This window comes from Vulpes lagopus, chromosome 22 (genome assembly GCF_018345385.1).
Source record: "Vulpes lagopus strain Blue_001 chromosome 22, ASM1834538v1, whole genome shotgun sequence".
Taxonomy (NCBI): domain Eukaryota; kingdom Metazoa; phylum Chordata; class Mammalia; order Carnivora; family Canidae; genus Vulpes; species Vulpes lagopus.
Window position 1 is genome coordinate 10,795,773 of NC_054845.1, and position 19,143 is coordinate 10,814,915.

The 19,143-nt window shown below is 34.4% G+C and overlaps 1 protein-coding gene across 5 annotated transcripts in view; it reads right to left on the bottom strand.

Moving 5' to 3' along the window:
- The window catches only part of ALS2 (alsin Rho guanine nucleotide exchange factor ALS2), a 69,548-nt gene that overhangs the window by 15,225 nt on the left and 35,180 nt on the right, over window positions 1–19,143 (bottom strand). For 4 of the 5 annotated variants that reach the window (XM_041737333.1, XM_041737332.1, XM_041737330.1 and 1 more), the window contains exons 11-23: window positions 18,873–19,053; window positions 16,295–16,360; window positions 11,567–11,729; window positions 7,775–7,906; window positions 7,207–7,335; window positions 6,782–6,852; window positions 6,327–6,393; window positions 5,784–5,986; window positions 5,611–5,676; window positions 4,448–4,546; window positions 3,710–3,874; window positions 2,286–2,397; window positions 1,999–2,076 (exon numbers count right to left, since the gene is read on the bottom strand). In XM_041737333.1, the coding sequence (XP_041593267.1) occupies window positions 1,999–2,076; window positions 2,286–2,397; window positions 3,710–3,874; window positions 4,448–4,546; window positions 5,611–5,676; window positions 5,784–5,986; window positions 6,327–6,393; window positions 6,782–6,852; window positions 7,207–7,335; window positions 7,775–7,906; window positions 11,567–11,729; window positions 16,295–16,360; window positions 18,873–19,053 (1,532 nt within the window). Of the gene's footprint in view, window positions 1–1,998; window positions 2,077–2,285; window positions 2,398–3,709; window positions 3,875–4,447; window positions 4,547–5,610; window positions 5,677–5,783; window positions 5,987–6,326; window positions 6,394–6,781; window positions 6,853–7,206; window positions 7,336–7,774; window positions 7,907–11,566; window positions 11,730–16,294; window positions 16,361–18,769; window positions 19,054–19,143 lie in introns of those variants that run through there. The other variant, XR_005985034.1, reaches the window with a different exon arrangement.

Consider the following 19,143-nt stretch of genomic DNA (forward strand, 5'->3'; position numbering starts at 1 on the left):
TTTCTCCCCAAATTGATCTATAAATTCAACACAATTCCTATCAAAACCTTAGTAGGGTTTTTGCAAATATTAACAAACCAGTCCTAAAATTTATATGAAAAGGCTAAAGATCCAGAATAGCCAAAATATTTTTAAAAATAACAAAACTGGAAGACTTACACTTTCTGATTTCACAACTTAATAGAAATTTATAGTAATCAAAACAGTGTGGTACTGGCATAGGAGAGACAAGTAGATCACTAGAATACAATTCAGTAGTAAAAAAAAAAATCACATTTTATGGTGAATTAATTTTAAAAAAGGTGTCAAGAAAATTCAAGGTGTCAAGAAATTGCTCAGGCAATTGGATACCCACAGGCAAAACGATCAGTTCAGATTTTTAACCCATACCATATACAAAAGTACCTCAAATTGGGGACGCCTGGGTGGCTCAGTAGTTCAGCGTCTGCCTTCAGCTCAGGGTGTGGTCCTGGAATCCTGGGATTGAGTCCCACATCAGGCCTCCTGCATGGAGCCTGCTTCTCCCTCTGCCTATGTCTCTGACTCTCTCTCATGTGTCTCTCATGAATAAATAAAATCTTTAAAACAAAAGTACCTCAAAATGAATCACATAACTAAATATAAGAGCTAAAATTATAAAACTTTTAGAAGAAAAAAATTTCTAAAAGATTTTATTTACTTGAGAGAGCGTGCACATGTGCACACACAAGCAGAGGGAGGGGCAGAGGGAGAGAGAGACTTTCTAGCAGACTCTGCGCTGATCATGAAGCCTAACATGAGGCTCAACCTCATTACCCTGAGATCATGACCTGAGCCAAAACACAAGAGTCCAATGCTAATCGACTGAGCCACTCAGGCACCCCAAGAAGAAAATATTAACAACCTTGAGTTAGGCAAAGATTTTTTAGATATGATATCAAAAGGCTGATTCATAAAAATATTTCTGATGTACTGGACTTTGTTAAAAAGCTTTGGGCTTCAAAAAGCACTAATAGGAAAATAGAATGAGAAGCCACAGACTGCAAGAAAGTATTTGTGAATCCTATATCTGATATAGGACTTATATCCAGAATATATAAAAAACCCTTACAATTTAGTAAGACTATAAATAAGCAAATTCTTAAAATGTCAAAATATTTGAAGAGGTGCTTTACCAAAGAAAATCTAGGAATCATTAATTCTTATTAATGAAAATATGCTGTGTAATTAGGAAAATGTAAATTAAAACCATGAGATATCATTTCACACTTACTAGAATGACAAAAAGAAAAAACCAGAAAATAAAAAATATACTGGCAAAGTTTTAAAGAAATTAGATTGATTGCTCATACACTGATGATAATGTAAAATGATATAGCCACTCTGGCGAACAGTTGGTAGTTTCTTGATATGTTAAATATCAATTTACCATATAACCCAGCAACTTGCTTCCTAAATACTTCCCCAAGAGAAATGAAAACATATGTTCACACAAAAAGTTGTATTCCAATGTTTACAGCAGTATTAATCATAATAGTCTGAAGTCAGAAATAATCCCATGCTCATCAACTGGTGAAGGGATAAACCAAATGTGGTTTTAGGATACTATTCAGCAATAAGAAGGAATGAAGTGCTACATAGGTCAAAATATGGAAAAATCTCAAAAACATTAAAGTATAGGAAACCCCAGAGAAGCCTACATATTATATGATTCCATTTATAAGAAAGAACCTGAAAAGGCAAATCTACAGAGTTATGAAGTCCATTAGAGGTTGTCAGGGCATAGTGGTCAAAAAGGGGAGTGACTGCAAATGCTCAAGAGATGGTGACAAATCTTCTGGATGATGTGAAAGATCTAAAATTGGATTGTGGTGATGGTGTCCAACTCTTTATATTTACTAAATGTCACTGAAATGTACTCATAAAACAGGTGAATTTTATGATAAGGTAGCTTTTTTTTTAAAGGTCAAGAAAAAGTTAGTAGATTGTATTAGAGGAAGAAGAAAGTTAGTTTCCAACCTTTCCACTAAGAGTCCAGTCATCTGAAAATTCTCCCTCATATATAGTATCATCTTCAGAAAGTAAAACACCATTTCCCTATGTGAAGAAAAAAAATAAAAATCACAAAAGATAAAATGCAAAGCAACTTAAAAGATGTACAGCAATATTCACTCAAAGCCTTACATAATCTTAAAACACAAAATAGTACTAAGAAGGTAGAACATTAATAAAATGATCATTTAAAAGTTAAGACCATGGGAGTTTAAAAAAGTCACTAGTAACTACATGCAAAATATTCTGCTCACCATCATTTTATTAAGGTGAAAGTTGCCTTCATAGTATAATCCAAATTGGGTAACTACCACACCATTCCCTTGACATACGTCATCTTGCCACATTCCCATATACTTTTCCCCTCTGTACAGAAATAGGGAAGAAATGAAATGAAAAACTGAGAAGGATGAGATAGAAAAAGACAATTATAACATGGGAGATTCCAAGCATCACTCATAGGTTAGTATCTGTTCCATTTTTCTGATTAAAATAATTAACTCTGTCTCCTCAAACACGGAGCAATGTGGTAGCAAAAGACATCTGAATACAGAGTAGTGGTAATGTTCTCTCAGGAATTAAATAATACAGACTACCTGACATAGGTCTGTATATACATATTCCATGTATGTCCTCGGTAACTGAAAAAAGGAATGCCAATAATTCAACTCTATAACTTCATTCTAAATGTAATAGGTAGACTCAAATCTATGCATAATTTTTTCTTACCCCAAAATTTACTAACTTAAAAAAAAAAAGAAACAAAGGTTTATCATATGAAGTCTCACTCTTCACAAACTCAAATTTAGAGAACTCTTACTAATCTCCACTAAAAAAAATAAAGTATAAACTGCTTATTAAATAATCATGGAGGATCCCTGGGTGGCGCAGCAGTTTGGCGCCTGCCTTTGGCCCAGGGTGCGATCCTGGAGACCCGGGATCGAATCCCACGTCGGGCTCCCGAAGCATGGTGCCTGCTTCTCCCTCTGCCTGTCTCTCTCTCTCTGTGACTATCATAAATAAATAAATAAAAATTTAAAAAAAAATTAAATAATCATGGAGTTTAGTAATAACATCTGAATATATGAATTTTAAAATCCCACATTATGAAAATAACATGAAGGGGAAAAAAGTATATATTAAGTTCGAAAGCAAATCAGGCTAAATCAAACATGGAGGCAAAAGAAATATATTCCTCCCCAAGGTTTAGTTAATTGAATTTAAGCTTGATTCCCAGGTTGCTGGCATGGTAACAAGTCCCTGACCTAACTGAAAGACCTAAGCAGAAAGGTATTTAGATACTATCCTATGACCCCAAAACGGAATTTCCACTGGCTCTCTCTGATCTTTTATACTCCTATTATCTACAGATTATTTTAAAAGTTCTTTTCATAATAGATTTGGTAACCTCTAAAACACTAAAAGCTGTGCACATGTAGAGCTTTAAGGAAAACGGTACCAATGTTAATTTTGAAAGATCCTGATCTTATAAGAAATAATCTGTTTTTTGGTTCATAAGCAAATGGATAAAATGATGCCATACTATGTCTTCTTATTAAAAAATTTCTCAATACTAAGTAAGATGCCTCGCCTTCATAAAAACATTGTAGTTATTGGAGAAGTATAGGAACCTTGTCCTCTCACACTCAACTTTGAGATTAGAAGCAGAATACTGTACCTAGTGATATCATCAAAGACACCATATCCTGCTTTCTTATCCATTACCCACTGGCCAATGAACATACTGGGAGAAGAGGAAGTTAATTTTCCGCTTCGAAGGAGACCATGACCATGACGCATGTTATCTTGAAAACAGCCTTCAAACACTTCACCAGAGGCATAACTGTGGTTACAAAGAATGAAGACCACACACACATTAAATTCTGATGCTCACTTTTACAAAGTTCAAAAAATTCAAAATTATACTCATGTCTCACCAGTAGCTATAATTATTTATTTATATGATTATTTTTCACCAATAAAAATTTTTCATATTTGAGTGAAAGAAGCTTAAAAATTAAAGACATCATGGATAGTATTCTGTGTTAACATGTGGAAAAATGTGTAATAATCCCTCATGGGAAATGAAAAAATGAGTAATCTGAAAGAATGATAGGTTTTATCCATACTGTTTAACAAATAGAAGTTTATACGAAAGACATTTAGCAGATTCTATAAGAAAGCTATGGTTTCTAAGGTTTGTATAGTTTTGTTGAAAACTAAATAATAACCTAATACTTTCATCTTGTGATAGGTAAAAGTTACCTTTATAAGAAGACTTTCTATACAGTTTTAGTCATAAAGGGAGTAAGTAAAATTTACTTGCTCCTTGAAAATTTTGATTACACAAACATTTAAGTTTATGTGATTCTTTGAAAAAGCAATGCCAGTCCAACAACCTTTCCAATGTTATTACCTATAGACTCCTTGACCGCACATTTTTCCTTCTTTCCAATGGCCTACATAATGGTCTTCTTTGTTCAATGCTTTGTTTGGGATTCTGTATTCTCCATATCTACCAAGGAGAATAAAAGACATGAGAAGATGCATTCTGGATATATTCACCTTTCCTATAGTAAAGTAGTAAAGTAAATGTATATGCACTTATAAACATTTTAACAAGGAGAACAGAAAAAGATTACCTATGGAGGAAAGGGGCATATGGGGTCTTGGTTTCAACTGTATCTATTACCTAAGCTATCAGGTAAATTTAGAGCAGTGGGGCCTCAATCTCACTTCACAGCGATTACATGTTTCACCCCAACTTCAATGAAAAACAGAAAACTTGTGTCCTAAGCCTCTCTGCTACTAATTAGCCACATCACCTTGGATAAGTGCCAGTACCCAGCTCTCTCATCCATGTATGGCAGGGTAATAAATGAGATTATCTAAAGTCTCCTCTCATTCTAAAATTCCATTAAAAGGAGATTAAAAGACATCATAAAAATTTACATCATCACATACACAAATCATTTATCAAATTTATATAATAATAATTTTCATATAGTAAAATAAATTACTTCTCTAAAATGACACAAAATACTTCGTTGGTGTAAGTTTATCGTGCAAATATTTTTACAGTATTAGAAAACATGACAACTTTATACAAAAGTAATGTCACTTGAGTACCATTAGGATAATATATTGTCTAGAAGAATTCTCCTTTAGCATATCACAGAAATTAAATATGACTTAACACTACTGAAAGGAAAATTTTTCTATGTCCTTTGTGTAAAAGGACACTACTATCTCACCAGTTCACCATCAATATTACCCCAGGTTCTTCACCACTGAGAAATGGAAAGAAAACAGTCCCATTTTAACATATAGAAGGGCTGTGTCACTTGAGGTCACAAGGCTATCAAGGTAAAAGATTCACTCTAGGTAAATCAGGGCTGCAGCCTACATTCCCAACCCTCTTCATGATCACACACCTGCACTGCAAGCCCTAGTACACTGCATCCATTTCTAAAAAACAAAACAAAAATCTGTTTGTTTGGAAAATAACTCTCAATACATAATAATGTCATCAGGGGCTAAAGCTGAGTTTACTCTTATGTTTTTACACAATCTTCTTACCCATCTTCCAAGCCATTCCTGAACATGCCAGAATACATCTTTCCATCAGGCCACTTCAAAACCCCTCTGGAATGCATAAGCAAAAAAATAATACAGATCAATGAATGTTTCAGATAACCAATACTTTTTCAGTATTGAATCAGATCCCACACATAAATTTTAAACGTTTTCACCTGCCATGAGGCTTCCCTGAAAGCCAGCGTCCATCATAGGTTGCATCTTTTAGGCGAGGATCCTTATAGAAAGTATACTTGGCACTGCGTGAAATGGGTGGTTCCTGCCTCTGAATACTGCTGCCACTTCCATAAGGTGGAAGATCAGATGTCCCCCTCAAAGCCTGATCCACAGCTTGGCTTATAGCCCGAAGCCACTTAGTCTAGGTACAAAAAGTAAATGTCAATAAGCCTAAGGCAACAACTCATCAAGCACTGCTTTACATCCTGATAGCTTTCCTTGCTGTGAATAATTTTTCTGTCTCCTAATGCTTTTCTTATTGACTAATGCTGACTGGCTCTTGGAATTCCCTTCTGTACATTTAAAACTATATCACATTTTAAAAAAACAAACCAAATCCATAGTCTTGGTTTAATTCTTACCAGACATAATTATGGATCATTAGCCAAGCAAAAACAATTTTTATCTTTTCTTTCCTAGTATAAGAGATATGTGTAGCCAGGCCAAAAAATAAAAATACAAATATATCATAATGGACTAACCTTTTCCTGGGGTGTTGATGAAATGAGAGTGAACTGCTCCTCAGGTGTAGTTATCTTTAAGCCATTCCTAAAACAGTCATAGAATAAATATCAGTAGGTATGACAACATGTCATTATAGTATCACTCCTCAAATATGAAAAGTAACTTGTTTATTTCAAGAGGAGCAGAAGTCAATTAATTATAAATGTAGACATGTTCTAGGTTTGGTTCTCAGAGTAGGAGACAGAAAGGACAGAGTTTCATGTGGATGTGAGCAATGAAGAAGCCCTCTACCACTTATCATGATCAGCCATGATCTTCACAACAGTCCATTTTACTATCTATAGGCTGTGAAGATGAGCCTCATTATGGAGAATGTGGAGATCTCCTGAGCTTTTTTTCACATCTAAGGAAACTACCTACGTAGCACAGGGAGAAAATTAGGGTGAGGGTCAGGGAAGGGGGACACACTTACACACCACCAGCTTCTTCAGAAAGTGGCTCTGCCCATAGTGTGGCCAAAGGGAAAACATGATGTGTGGAGAACTGAAAGAAAGAACGTGAAGACACATCTGAGAAAGCTCATGTGGGCCCTAGGGTCTCTACTACAATATATAACCCCTTTCAAATGGTTAAGTCCACATGGGTGCCATCATCTCAATCACACAGTCCCCATAACATAGCTAATCCCAGTGGGTCTTGCCATCTCTGCTACAAGGACCCTTCACATGGCTCATATTCACTTTCAATCTGGAAACCGAAAAGCTCCCTGAAATTTGATCCATACCACAAATGTAAACTAAACATTCTCTTTTATTTAATAATTTTGGCAAAATCACAATATTTTTAACATAAATGAATGGTTTAATTAACTAAGTGAAGGTTAGAAATCTGGCATACCTGGGCATGGACTAGGGCATCATTAAAGAGAATGAACCAATTCACAGAAAACCTCCCAGCATGCTGCAGAGATAGGGCCCGGTTACTGCTTTCACAGAGCAGTCGACGCTCTGGCTTCCTCAAGGAATCCTAGAATTGAAAACAGATACATAACTGAACCATGAGAATTATCTTAACATGCAAAGAGAAAATGAAAAAAGGCAACAAATCATGTTTAGGAGAATTTGTTGCTCATAGCTTAGCTTGGTGTTAAAACTAAAGTTAGACAGGATCTGAACATTTAATAAAAGCGCTGAAAGGAAATTAAGAAAAAGACAGAAATGAACAAAAGGTGGTATGTGTTTCGGAGGATTCCTAGAAACAAGGGTAGGTGTTGAGATTTAGAGCATCTATTGTGTGGTCCTTAGACCACCCTTAGAAAAGGGCTCATTAAAAGCATTATCATAAACAAATAAGGAAAATAAATAAATAAACAAACAAACAAACAAATGAGGAATAGAGAAAATTATGACAGTTGTTATGGATATGCCTGCTGTTTGCTGGGGTAATGACTATTGGCATGGTTTACCGTCATTTTCCCAGGAAAGGTCTTCCAGAAGCCCAGTGTGTATTCAGCTTCCTTCCTTTTCCTGCCGAGATGGAGAGCAAGACACTCATAACAAGAACTGGAATCCTGCAGTTTCTGATATTCTGGAGATGTCTGAAAGCCAATAATTAAGGGAGCGGGGGAGAGAAAAAGAATATAAAACAATTGTCCAGAATCTGTAGCCTCAGTGTGGTATAGATACACAGTATTAAATTTAGGGAAGAAATCCAAATGAAGAACAGACATGGTATACTAGAGGAGGCTGAGCAGAAAGAAGATTGGTTCCAAAAAATTCTAGTATATACACGTTCTTATAAAACAGAGGAATAACTCCAGGGGAAAGAAACAAACACTGGCAGTTATCAGTGAGGAAAGCAGGAGAAAACTCATGATAGGGTAGGAATTCTCAAATGTTTGGCCTATGTTTACTTATGTGGGTTTATCTATTGCTATTTGCCCATATTAGAAAATAAAGTTGAAAAATAAAATCCTTATTAACTCACTTCAAATACAATAATAGTTTAAATGAAAAATAACTTTATTTTCCAAAATAACAAAATGCTTCATATGAAAAGTAGCATGGTTCTATAGTTTTTCAAATCTCTTGCATATAATCTGTTGGTTGAAATATATGCAGAAAATCTTGCTATATAAGGATACATAATTGGAAAGGGAGGATTATTCTAATAGCCATTTCAAATAATAGTGAATATGCTTTGAAACTAAACCAAAAGTTCTTAAGTGGTAGATTCTTAAAAGTAGCTGAAATGTGGAATCTGAAATTACATTAATCAAACTTTTGTACTCCATTACATTAAATCCACCAGTCTATCTTACACTTTGAATAGATCTTTTACCTCTGCATGTGGATTAGATATCTGGAAAAATACTGGTTCATGTAGTTATACAGACCTTCCAAATGTTGACACATCTTATTATATACCATCAAAAGCTCCATGCTAATATCACCAATCTCATCAGGAAAAAGTTGTTAAGTACTGGGAAACCACCAAACTCAACAGTGATACATACATGTTTCCCACATTTTACTGTTTTGCTTCAGAGTTCAGATTTTATCATTGGCAACAAATACTGTCAGTTGTTCTCTTTGAAGTGATAGGTTCATTTACTCATTTTTGAGAAAATATCTGCCTAATACTCAAATATGAATAAACATGGTTATGTGTCAATTGTTGTTTCAAGTTAAAAAAAAAAAGTAGCTCTCAACCCAAATAGTAATCTTATGCTTTTTCTTGAAAAACCTCCATACTTTAGTATGCGGCACAGCTACTTTGTGTACTTCCATTTCATCACACCGAATATTAAAAAGATATATACTTCTATGTGTGGTGATGGATGATAACAAGATTTATTCTGGGTGATCATATCACAATATATACATCTATTAGGTTCAACGCTTGAAAATAATATAATGAAACATGTCAATTATACCTAAAAAAAAAAGATGTATACTCAGTGGTTGAAGTTAAATAAAATTAACAATTTTTGCTGTGTCATCAAAATAATTTCTAAGTTAAACCAGCATATTTTTACTTATTTTGTTTTTTAACTGCAAGTGCAGGGCAGCAAAGAACACAATGACTGTGAGTATAGTTTGGTGCCACCGCCTTGATTCATGCTAAGGAGCCAGCAGGTTTGTCCATCTTTACTTTTGCAAATTGGTGCAAAAGACATACCATGGAAAAGCAAATGTCTTAATATTGTCCTGAAAACAGTTTGATTTTGTGAGCCCTCTGAAAGAGTCTTTAGAATCCCCAGAGATTTGTGGACCAAGTCTGGAGAACCAACCAGGGAATACGTTATTATTATTATTATGCTAGGTGGAAAGTGAGCAGATGGTGAAACGAAAGGATGATCCCGCACATTCAAGAGTAATTACTTTATATTCCACAATTCTTAGTGATTCATACTCATTTTTTCCATTCATTAAAAAACATTTAATGTACTATGTACAGAATATTCTGCTGAGTGTCAGGGATAAAAAAATAAGTAAGGCACAATCTTTGTCTTCTGGGAGCTTAAAACAAGGCAGAAAAGAGAAAAACATACAACATGCCCGAATAATGCAATGGGTTTTGTTAATAGGCTATCTATCAGAAAAGACAATATAAAGTGGTTAAAAGAACAGACTCTGGAGCCCTTGAATATAAGTTTTAGCTTGACCAATTCTCAATTGTGCCTCAACTCTTTCATCTGTAGAAAGGGGATCATAATAATATCTATTTCGCAGGGTTGACATGAGGGTTAAATAAATACATATAACATGCTTAGTACCTGGCACATGGAATGCATTTAGTAAATATTAGGTATTATTTTTATCTAGAGAAATTTATAAGTATATATGATGTCTGAGATATACCTGAGACTTAGTACATAACAATTTACAGTGTTGGAACATGACCATGTATTTTGAAAAAATTTCCACAGATGATTTTGATCCCCACTCCTGGGGATCATGATAAGAGAATAATGGAGAAAGACAATACTAACAAAGCGCAGAGAAAAGAGTCACTAATTTTTCAAAGATGAGAAGAGGAGGGAATATGGTATAGTCAGAGAAAGCTTCATTTTAATAATAAAATGACTTTTGACCCAGGCCTTGAAATTTTTCCATAATTAGGATGGCGGTAGAGTATCTCATGAAGGAAATAAAAACATGTATATCCAGGGATCTGAACTAACATGTAAGACACAGGGTAATAGGTAAGGCTAGAAACAAAAGAGGGTATCATACTATAATGGGCCTTAAATGCCAAGCTAAAGAGTCTGTTTTTTTACACAGAATTAGGACCCTTCAGACTAGAAACACTGCAATATCAGATTCTCTGAAAGTCCTAAGTTGGTCTAGGAGGGAAGACCTTTGATTGAGGAGACACTGAGATGACATTTCCATCTCATTGGGTTATTTGTATAGCTCAAACCTTCATTGCTAAAACTACATCAGTTTGAGTTAAATTGAAATCAGACTAAAGAAAAAGTCTATGAGACCACAGTATAATCAAACATAAAAAGCCCACATCAGTTCTTGGGTCACTCTGGAGACTGCAATCTGTCCAAATAAGGAGGTAAGTTCCATCATTTAAAAGATTCTAAAATAGGAGAGACCCTAGAATTATTATGGTTTCTCTGGAGCCCTTCAGAGTGGGAACAAAATGAACTATATGTTTTAGTACAATTTCAAAGGTAAATGTCTCAGGACTAGTTTACATACACTCATATCCCAGAATGGTACTAATTTTCTAGGACTCCACCTAACTAATTTTATATAGAAAGTGGACCACTTAACATTTGAGAAAATCCTGTAACACTGTGATTTCTCATAGCATATGCTAAGGTGACCTGAATACCTGGCATGAGTCTATCATGAATCTTGGCCAGGTGGTAACTCCACTGCCTTACACATATATTACTCATTATACAGAAAGCCAGGGTTTGAAGGAGCTCTGTGTAACTTATACTAGTATGATTCAATAAACTTTGACAAGTATTAAGTAGCATAACTGAGTCTCAACTTAGGACAGTTTTTTCATAAAATGAATACAACTAATCTTGATAAAATTCAAGAAAAAATTAAATCAAAAGCAAAGAGAAGTAGATTTACCTACAAACTTTCATTTTCTTGAAGAAAAATAATTTAATTAGACACATATAAACAGTAAATTAGTGGAGTTTGAGATCTTGGGGTAGTATAATCCAAACAACTATAATCCTTGGCTTCCCAAGAGTCCAAATGAGATATTTATGGGAGCTTACCACTTCAAAACAAGTAGCAAGCTTTAGCAAAACTTTTGCATAATTATGAAGTCGTCTGATTGGCAAGAAAAACAGAGTATTCAGTATTTCCATCAATTGGGTGTTTTCATCATTTACTTCTGATAAATCTTGTAATAGCTCCTGGTTTTTATTTAGGAAATCACTAGAGATAGAGGACAAAAAGAGATTTTGTTAGTCTTTTTGATATTGACAAATGCATGATATTCAATAGATATATTGCACTAGATAGATATTACTTTTTTCAGAATGCACATTTTTTGGTGCTATGAAAGTAGATAATAAATGCAATGAAATAAAGCATACAATTAAAAGAATTTCATTGTTTATAAAATAGGATTTCTGCATATAAAGAAGTAGCATATGGTAGCAATAGTAAGAGATGGTTAATCATAAACCGTGCCTTAAATTCTAGGAAATGAATCATGAATCCCAGAGTTTCAGGGAATAACTGGAATCCAGCTGACACCATTACCTGTTAATTTCCAAGCCAAAAGTCACAGCAATAAATGGCAAGACTAATTGCTCTAATCAGCTGTACTAAACAGAAAAATTTGGAGAGAAACAAAGCTCTTCACTCCAACACAACTGGCATGTAATATTAAAATACTTCTCATTTCTTTCTTTCCTTCACCTAATAAGAATTTATTACAAGAGAGTAATGAAAAACTGCAGTACTATAATTAACAGGAAACGGTAAAGCTAATCCTATGTGAAAATTTCAATGCTGAGATCATCAAAAACATTTTAAGCTGAAGCCAACATTTAGTTTCTATATTCAGTTTTATATAAATTCATTACTATAATTTTATTGCAAATCTTAATGGTGATCAATAACCCACTGAGACTATGATCAGACGAAAATACTTAAAAAATGTAAAAGAAGAAAAACATGTGAAAGTAATTAAGAGTTGGTGGGATAGAATAATAATTATCTGTCCTTTCGTAAGCAAATTATATGCCAGGTACTACCCTGAGAACTTAAAAAGCATTACATTATAATTCTTACCTAGAAGGCTTCAAATAAGACAATGCCACACAAGACTATAAGCAAGAATGAATCATTTTATAATTCCTTAGAAAACTAGAGAATAAAGAAATATTTAACTCAGAAATTATAAAATACTATCTTGGAATGGAAAATACGTAATAATTTCCAGGAACCCAAAAGTTCAATACACAAATTGTATTTATAATGCAATTAAAAGATCTGAGAGTGCCCTGGGGAACATGACCCAGATTTTTATTTATATTTGACTTGTGTGGATGTTCCTATTTTCTCCTACATGTTCTACTGCTGAGATCAGCTAAGGACACTCATTTAACTCCACAGAAGTGTTCTGCTTTAACCTACTCCTGAGAGATTGAAATAGTAGAGGCTGAACACATAGTCGCTATAACCACATTTCTTCTGGATACGCGGTACTACACCAGAAATGTTCCAACTCTTTTAAGTCCTATTACTTTTCAGAACTCACTCATGTCCTTGCCTGTGGACTTTCCCAAAAAGGCCCTTGTATATTCTCAGGAAAACTGAACTTAGGATGTTCTGCTTATCTTCTTGTGAGAGTTTTAATCTAAAAGTGGCAATACTGCTCTTCCTTACATGGTTACATTTGTATTTGTTACTCAAACATTAATATACTAAAGGTAGAAACAACCCAAGTATCCATCAACAGATGAATGGATAAACAAAATGTAGACTATACATATAATGGAATAATGCATTCAGCTATGCAATTTTGGTATATGCTACCTTGAAAATATTACTCAGGGAAATAAACTAGATACAGAAAGACAAATACTATATGATTTCACTTATGTGAGGTACCTAGAATAGGCAAATTCATGAAGACAGAAGTAGAACAGAGGTTACCAGGAGCTAGGGTTAGGGGAAGAAAGAAGTTACTGCTTAATGGGTAGAGAAAGAGTTTTTGTTGGGGATGATTTTTAAAAGTTTTGTGTATAAATAGTGGTAATGGTTTATACAACATGAATGTTCTTGGTGCCACAGAATTATACACTTAGGAATGTTTAAAATGATAAATGCTATGGTATGTATATGTTACCACAATATTTCTTTTTTACAAACCTACGTGATGATCAAGCCACTAGGCTAGCATGAGTAAAGGAGCCAAATAATAAACCAGCTGAGTGATGAGAGCTTGTGTATCAACATCCAAGACCTACTGCCATGATGGCTCACCAGCTACACCCTAGAAGTTCTCCTTTTAAATAAATACTAAATAATTTAAAATACTGACTTTGTAAATAGAAGCTATAAAGAGGTTATTATTGCTTTTTAAATATGTAAAACCCTGGGGTTCATGAACCACAGCTTGGGAAATACTGCCCAAATCCAGACTTAATATTGCTTCCTTAGCTTAAAGTCACTCACTGTTCATTAATTGCTCTAGCAAGAGGCTTTTGCTTATGTCATCTGCTTTAGCTGCTCTAACAAGGAGTCAATTCCTGCGTACTGTGGACTCAACTCTGAAATACTAGAGGAAGGATAACAAAAAAGTAAAACAAAATAAGGCATCAGGGTCAGCAACTTTCATTGTCCTTCAAGAAGCCCAGAAACCTCCTCATTTTTATATTTCCACAAATCTCCACCTACTTTTGTATCTTCCTACAATAAACTTGTTTTTCTTCAAGCATTACTATTTGCAAAAATAACCATTCATAAAAAAAAAATAACCATTCATTTTTTTTCTTCACTTAATTACTGGTTTGCCTGCAGTCATTTTCTCCCGGGGGGAGGGGGGGAGCAAGATTTAGCATTTCACTAACACTGAAGGCTAAATAAGCTTTTTTTTTTTTTTTTTTTTTTTTTTTTTTAAATAAGCTTTTTTAAGTCAATATAATATATAGATATAATATTATTTTTTAAGATTTTATTTATTTATTCATGACAGACACAGAGATAGAGAGGCAGAGACACAGGCAGAGGGAGAAGCAAACTCCATGTAGGGAGCCCGACGTGGGACTTGATCCCAGGTCTCCAGGATCATGCCCTGGGCTGAAGGCGGCACTAAACCGCTGAGCCACCCGGGCTGCCCTAAAATCGTTTTTAAAAAGTCAGAAGTTAATGAAATAGAAAACAAAGAAAGCAAAGGAGTAACTAAAGCTTAATCTTGAAAAGAAAATTAAAAAGGGTAAACTGATGACAAAATTGACTAAGATAAAAAGAAAAAAGACTCATGAATGAAAAATACGGGGTACCACTAGAGTTATTATGGAGGTAAAAACATCTTAAGACAATGGTAGCAAAAAAAAAAAAAAAAAGACAATGGTAGCAATATCATGCTAATAAATTTGACAACTTGAATGCGATGAATAATTTTCCAGAAAAGTACAAATAATTAAAGCCATAAGAAGAAATAAAGACCTGAACAGATCTATTCATTAAAGAAATTCAGTAGTTTAAAAACTCCCTACAGAAATGCCCCCACAAAAGCCATACGTTTTTACAGACGAATTCTACAAAATCACAAAGTACAGATATTCCCTATCTCATGCAAACTATTCCAGAAAATATAAAGTTCCCACACTCACTTTATAATTGCTAGTGCAATTTTCTTACCAAAACTTCAAGTTCAAAAGAGAAGGAAAACCTCACATTCATTTAGATGCAAAAATCTTACAATATTAGCAAATTGAATCCAGCAATGTACTGAAAAACTAAGACAGACCACTGAATTTATAACTCAAGGACAGTCACCATTAAAAAAATCAATTACTCTTCAACTTTCAGGAATAGAAAGGAATCTTCCCCCACCCTTTTTAAGAAGGGAAGCTTTTAACTCTATAAATGATGTTTACCAAAAACCTAAGGCAATTATCTTTAATGAAGAAATACCAAAACTATTCCCATTAAGATCAGAACTGAGACAAGGATGTTATTACTCTATTAGGATGTAAGATCAAAAGCAAACATGGAAAAACATTAACATCTATAAAATCTGGGTTGTGAATACATATTTGATATGTTTACTATTAAAATATAACTGAGGGGCACCTGGGTGGCTCAGCAGTTGAGCGTTGCCTTTGGCTCAGGTCGTGATCCCATCATCCTGGGATCAAGTCCAGAGTTCCACACTGGGCTGCTTCTCCCTCTGCCTATGTCTCTGCCTCTCTGTGTCCCTCACAAATAAATAAATAGAATCTTTAAAAAAAATAAAATTAAATTAAAATAAAAATAAAATAAAATAAAACTGAATGTTTTAAGCTTGCCTTTGTCTCTAGGTCAACACTTGATGAGAATCTACATAGTTCAGAATGATTAGCCTCATATAAGGGGCTTTTATATTTATTATTCAGAAGCTAAATCTTTATATTGGTACAACACTTTATGTTTTTCTCTATACCATTATATACGTTATTTGTTCCTCACAACCAGGGAAAAAGCATTCCCGTTTTTCAGATGAAAAAAAATTAGCCTCAATTTGGTAAAGAGAGTTGTCCAACATCTCAGGGATAATAAAGAAGGACCCAGATCTTGTGATCTTTTCAATATCACATACTACACTTCCAATGATAACTGGGGGCCAATAACGTCTTTTATAAGAGTTTAGTAAAGTCTACATTTTGATTCATTTGGTAAAACGACTAAGCCAAAGCTTTTCCTGGGCACTCAAACACACAGAACACTATAAAATACGATCTTTGGTTGTTAGAGTAACAATGGGAAGGTATATATTTGCTTACATGGCAGGCTTGGCAAGAAGTTGGAATCCTCCCATAACCAGGAAATTTGTAATAGATGTGCAATACCTTGAGCAAAAGAGAAAACACATGCACGTTAGCATTAAATGAAAATTCTGAAGAACAAATTTACATAAGAAACATCTGGAGCAGGTACTTCTTGGTGTCTCACCAATAAGTTTCAGAACTTTTGTGATGTCAACATTCATGAACTGACTTGACTAAAAAGAAGGGCAGATTATGTGATGTGATAATCACAATAATCAGGAGGGGGAAATCATTTTAGTAAAGATGTTGATTTAATTGTAAATTTAAAATACAACAAGTTATGCAGAAGGTGCTAGAATTTGCTTGGTATATTTTACTTTGGCAACTTACAAGCTTGAGAAAATATAATTAAAATTGTTGATTTCTAAAGATTTTATTTATTCATGAGAAACAGAGAGACAGGCAGAGACACAGGCAATGGGAGAAGGTGGCTCCATGCAGGGAGCCTGACGCAGGACTTGATCCTGGGTCTCCAGGACCATGACCTGGGCTGAAGGAAGCATAAACCGCTGAGCCACCTGGGCTGCCCAAAATTGTTGGATTTTTAATGAAAATTAAGTGTTCAGAAATAAACAATAGAGAAGGGAAGAAAATATGTTTAAAGAAGTCGGGTGAAACTATTAGGAAATGTTGGTTAAGTTTTGATATATTGCTAGAGAATGTCTTGTTATACTATTTTGAGTCATGTACATTTCTACCATATGCCCAGAATGGCAAAATGTAATCAATTGACTTGGAGAGAAGGCAAATTCCTATACAAAATAGCCCAAGGTAGGTACTGTACACTTAAAGATGGTCCTGATGGTAAATTGGATGTTATGTGTATTTTACCACAATTAAAAATAACTTTTAAAACTCATAAACACAAGGTTTTCTACTTGCCTAACCTATGTGAATAAATCACATTAAAAAACAGTCCAAGATACCAAAATGAAAGAATTTCTAAGGTCTGAAATATCAGAGAAGCAAAAAAAAAAAAGTGAAATAAATAAGACAAAAAAGAATTATAGTAGTAAAAGCTGAAACAAAATCTAGTTTAAAAAAAAAAATTAAGGTTGCCTGAGTGGCTCAGTCAGTTGGTTAAGCAGCCAACTCTTGAATTCAGCTCAGGTCATGATTTTAGAATCATGAGATTGAGCCTTGCATTGGGCTACATGCTCGGCATAGAGTCTGTTAAGATTCTTGCTCTTCCTCTGTCCCCCCACCCCAAAGGTAAATTGGTATCAAATAATGTTATTTTTCATGTCTGAAATATGAGTTAAAAGACTTTAGGGTATTTCCTCTCAGACAACAGCTTCAAATATATTTAATTTGCTTACAATTAAAATCACATGCAAATATCTGCGTAAGTAAGTCTGAAAAGAAGTACACTACGATTAATAATAATGGTTATATCTAGTGGTAGGATTATGGGCAACTTTAAATATCTTTTTGACTATTCTATTTGTATAATTTTTAATAATAAACACCATCACTTATATTAAAAATAACCTAAACAAAACACCAATAGAACATGAACTCCTGGGGTGCCTGGGTGGCTCAGTTGGTAAAGTGCCTGCCTTCAGCTCAGGTTGTGATCCCAGGATCCTAGGATCAAGCCTCACATTGGGGTCCCTGCTCTGAAGGAGTCTGCTTCTCACTCTGCCTCTGCCTCTCTCTCTCTCTCCTGCTCTCTCATGAATAGATAAATAAAATCTTAAAAAAAAAAAAAAAAAAAGAACATGAACTTCTTTTCACGGGCTTCCCACTGTGGCTGCATGATCTACACAATGCCTGGCATTTAGTGGATACTCTACACAGTGGATGCTCTACACAGTGGATGCTCTACACAGTGCCTGGAATTTAGTGGATACTCAATAGATATTTGCTAGATGGATGAAGATACTAATAAAGATAAAACTTTCACTTCAGATCAACAGCATTAATGATATTTTAATACTTATTAAAAACAAATTATGCCTCTCATAATGTCAAAATACAAATTAGTAAAAAGTGAAAAATATTTAAATTAAATACACGTAGGATATGTTACTTGAAAAACATCAAAAGAACACTGAATAACTCATCCTAGATTTTATTAAGGAAATATTCTTATTTTGAAGAGAGTATGGTCTTTAAATCCTCCAGTTACATAACAATAAAAAACAAGACAGTGGAACAGCTCCATATTTACCATTAGCAGTTGGTCTTAAAGTAATTGGCTTCGTTACTTCTTCTAATTTTAGTATAATTTACTTAAGCAAAATTGTTCTCTAAAGAACCACATTTATTATAGTATATTGGATGTAAATTAAGTACATTATCATTCTGCTAGACTACAGAAATAGAATTATTTTTAAGCCTCTTTTCCACTTAAAGAAAACTAAAATTCTAGCAATGCAGAACTATAGTTGGCTTAAGATTAAAATACTGCTTTGCAATTTATATTACCTTATATCACTGTCCCTAATCTAGTCTCTTCTGATTAAGGAGCTGTTCTCCTTGGCAGAATAACCCTGCAGAGATTGAACATGACACGGGACTGGATACTTGCTCTGTATAACTATCCAAGAAGAGACTTGCATGCTTCAGAATGACCAAACTCCTGGCTTCCTTTATCCCATGAAGGAAGCTGCTCAGTGAGGCTCCATGCTGACCAATTAGGTAACACAGCTTGCTGAATCGGCTTGCCACCTCCTGCAACAGCTGGACTGTGCTTGCAGTACCCAAATTTTCTGTAACAAAGTGATGATGATGATGATGATGATGATGATGATATAATCTGAAGACTCATTACCTGAATACTTTCTTATGATCAAGATTAT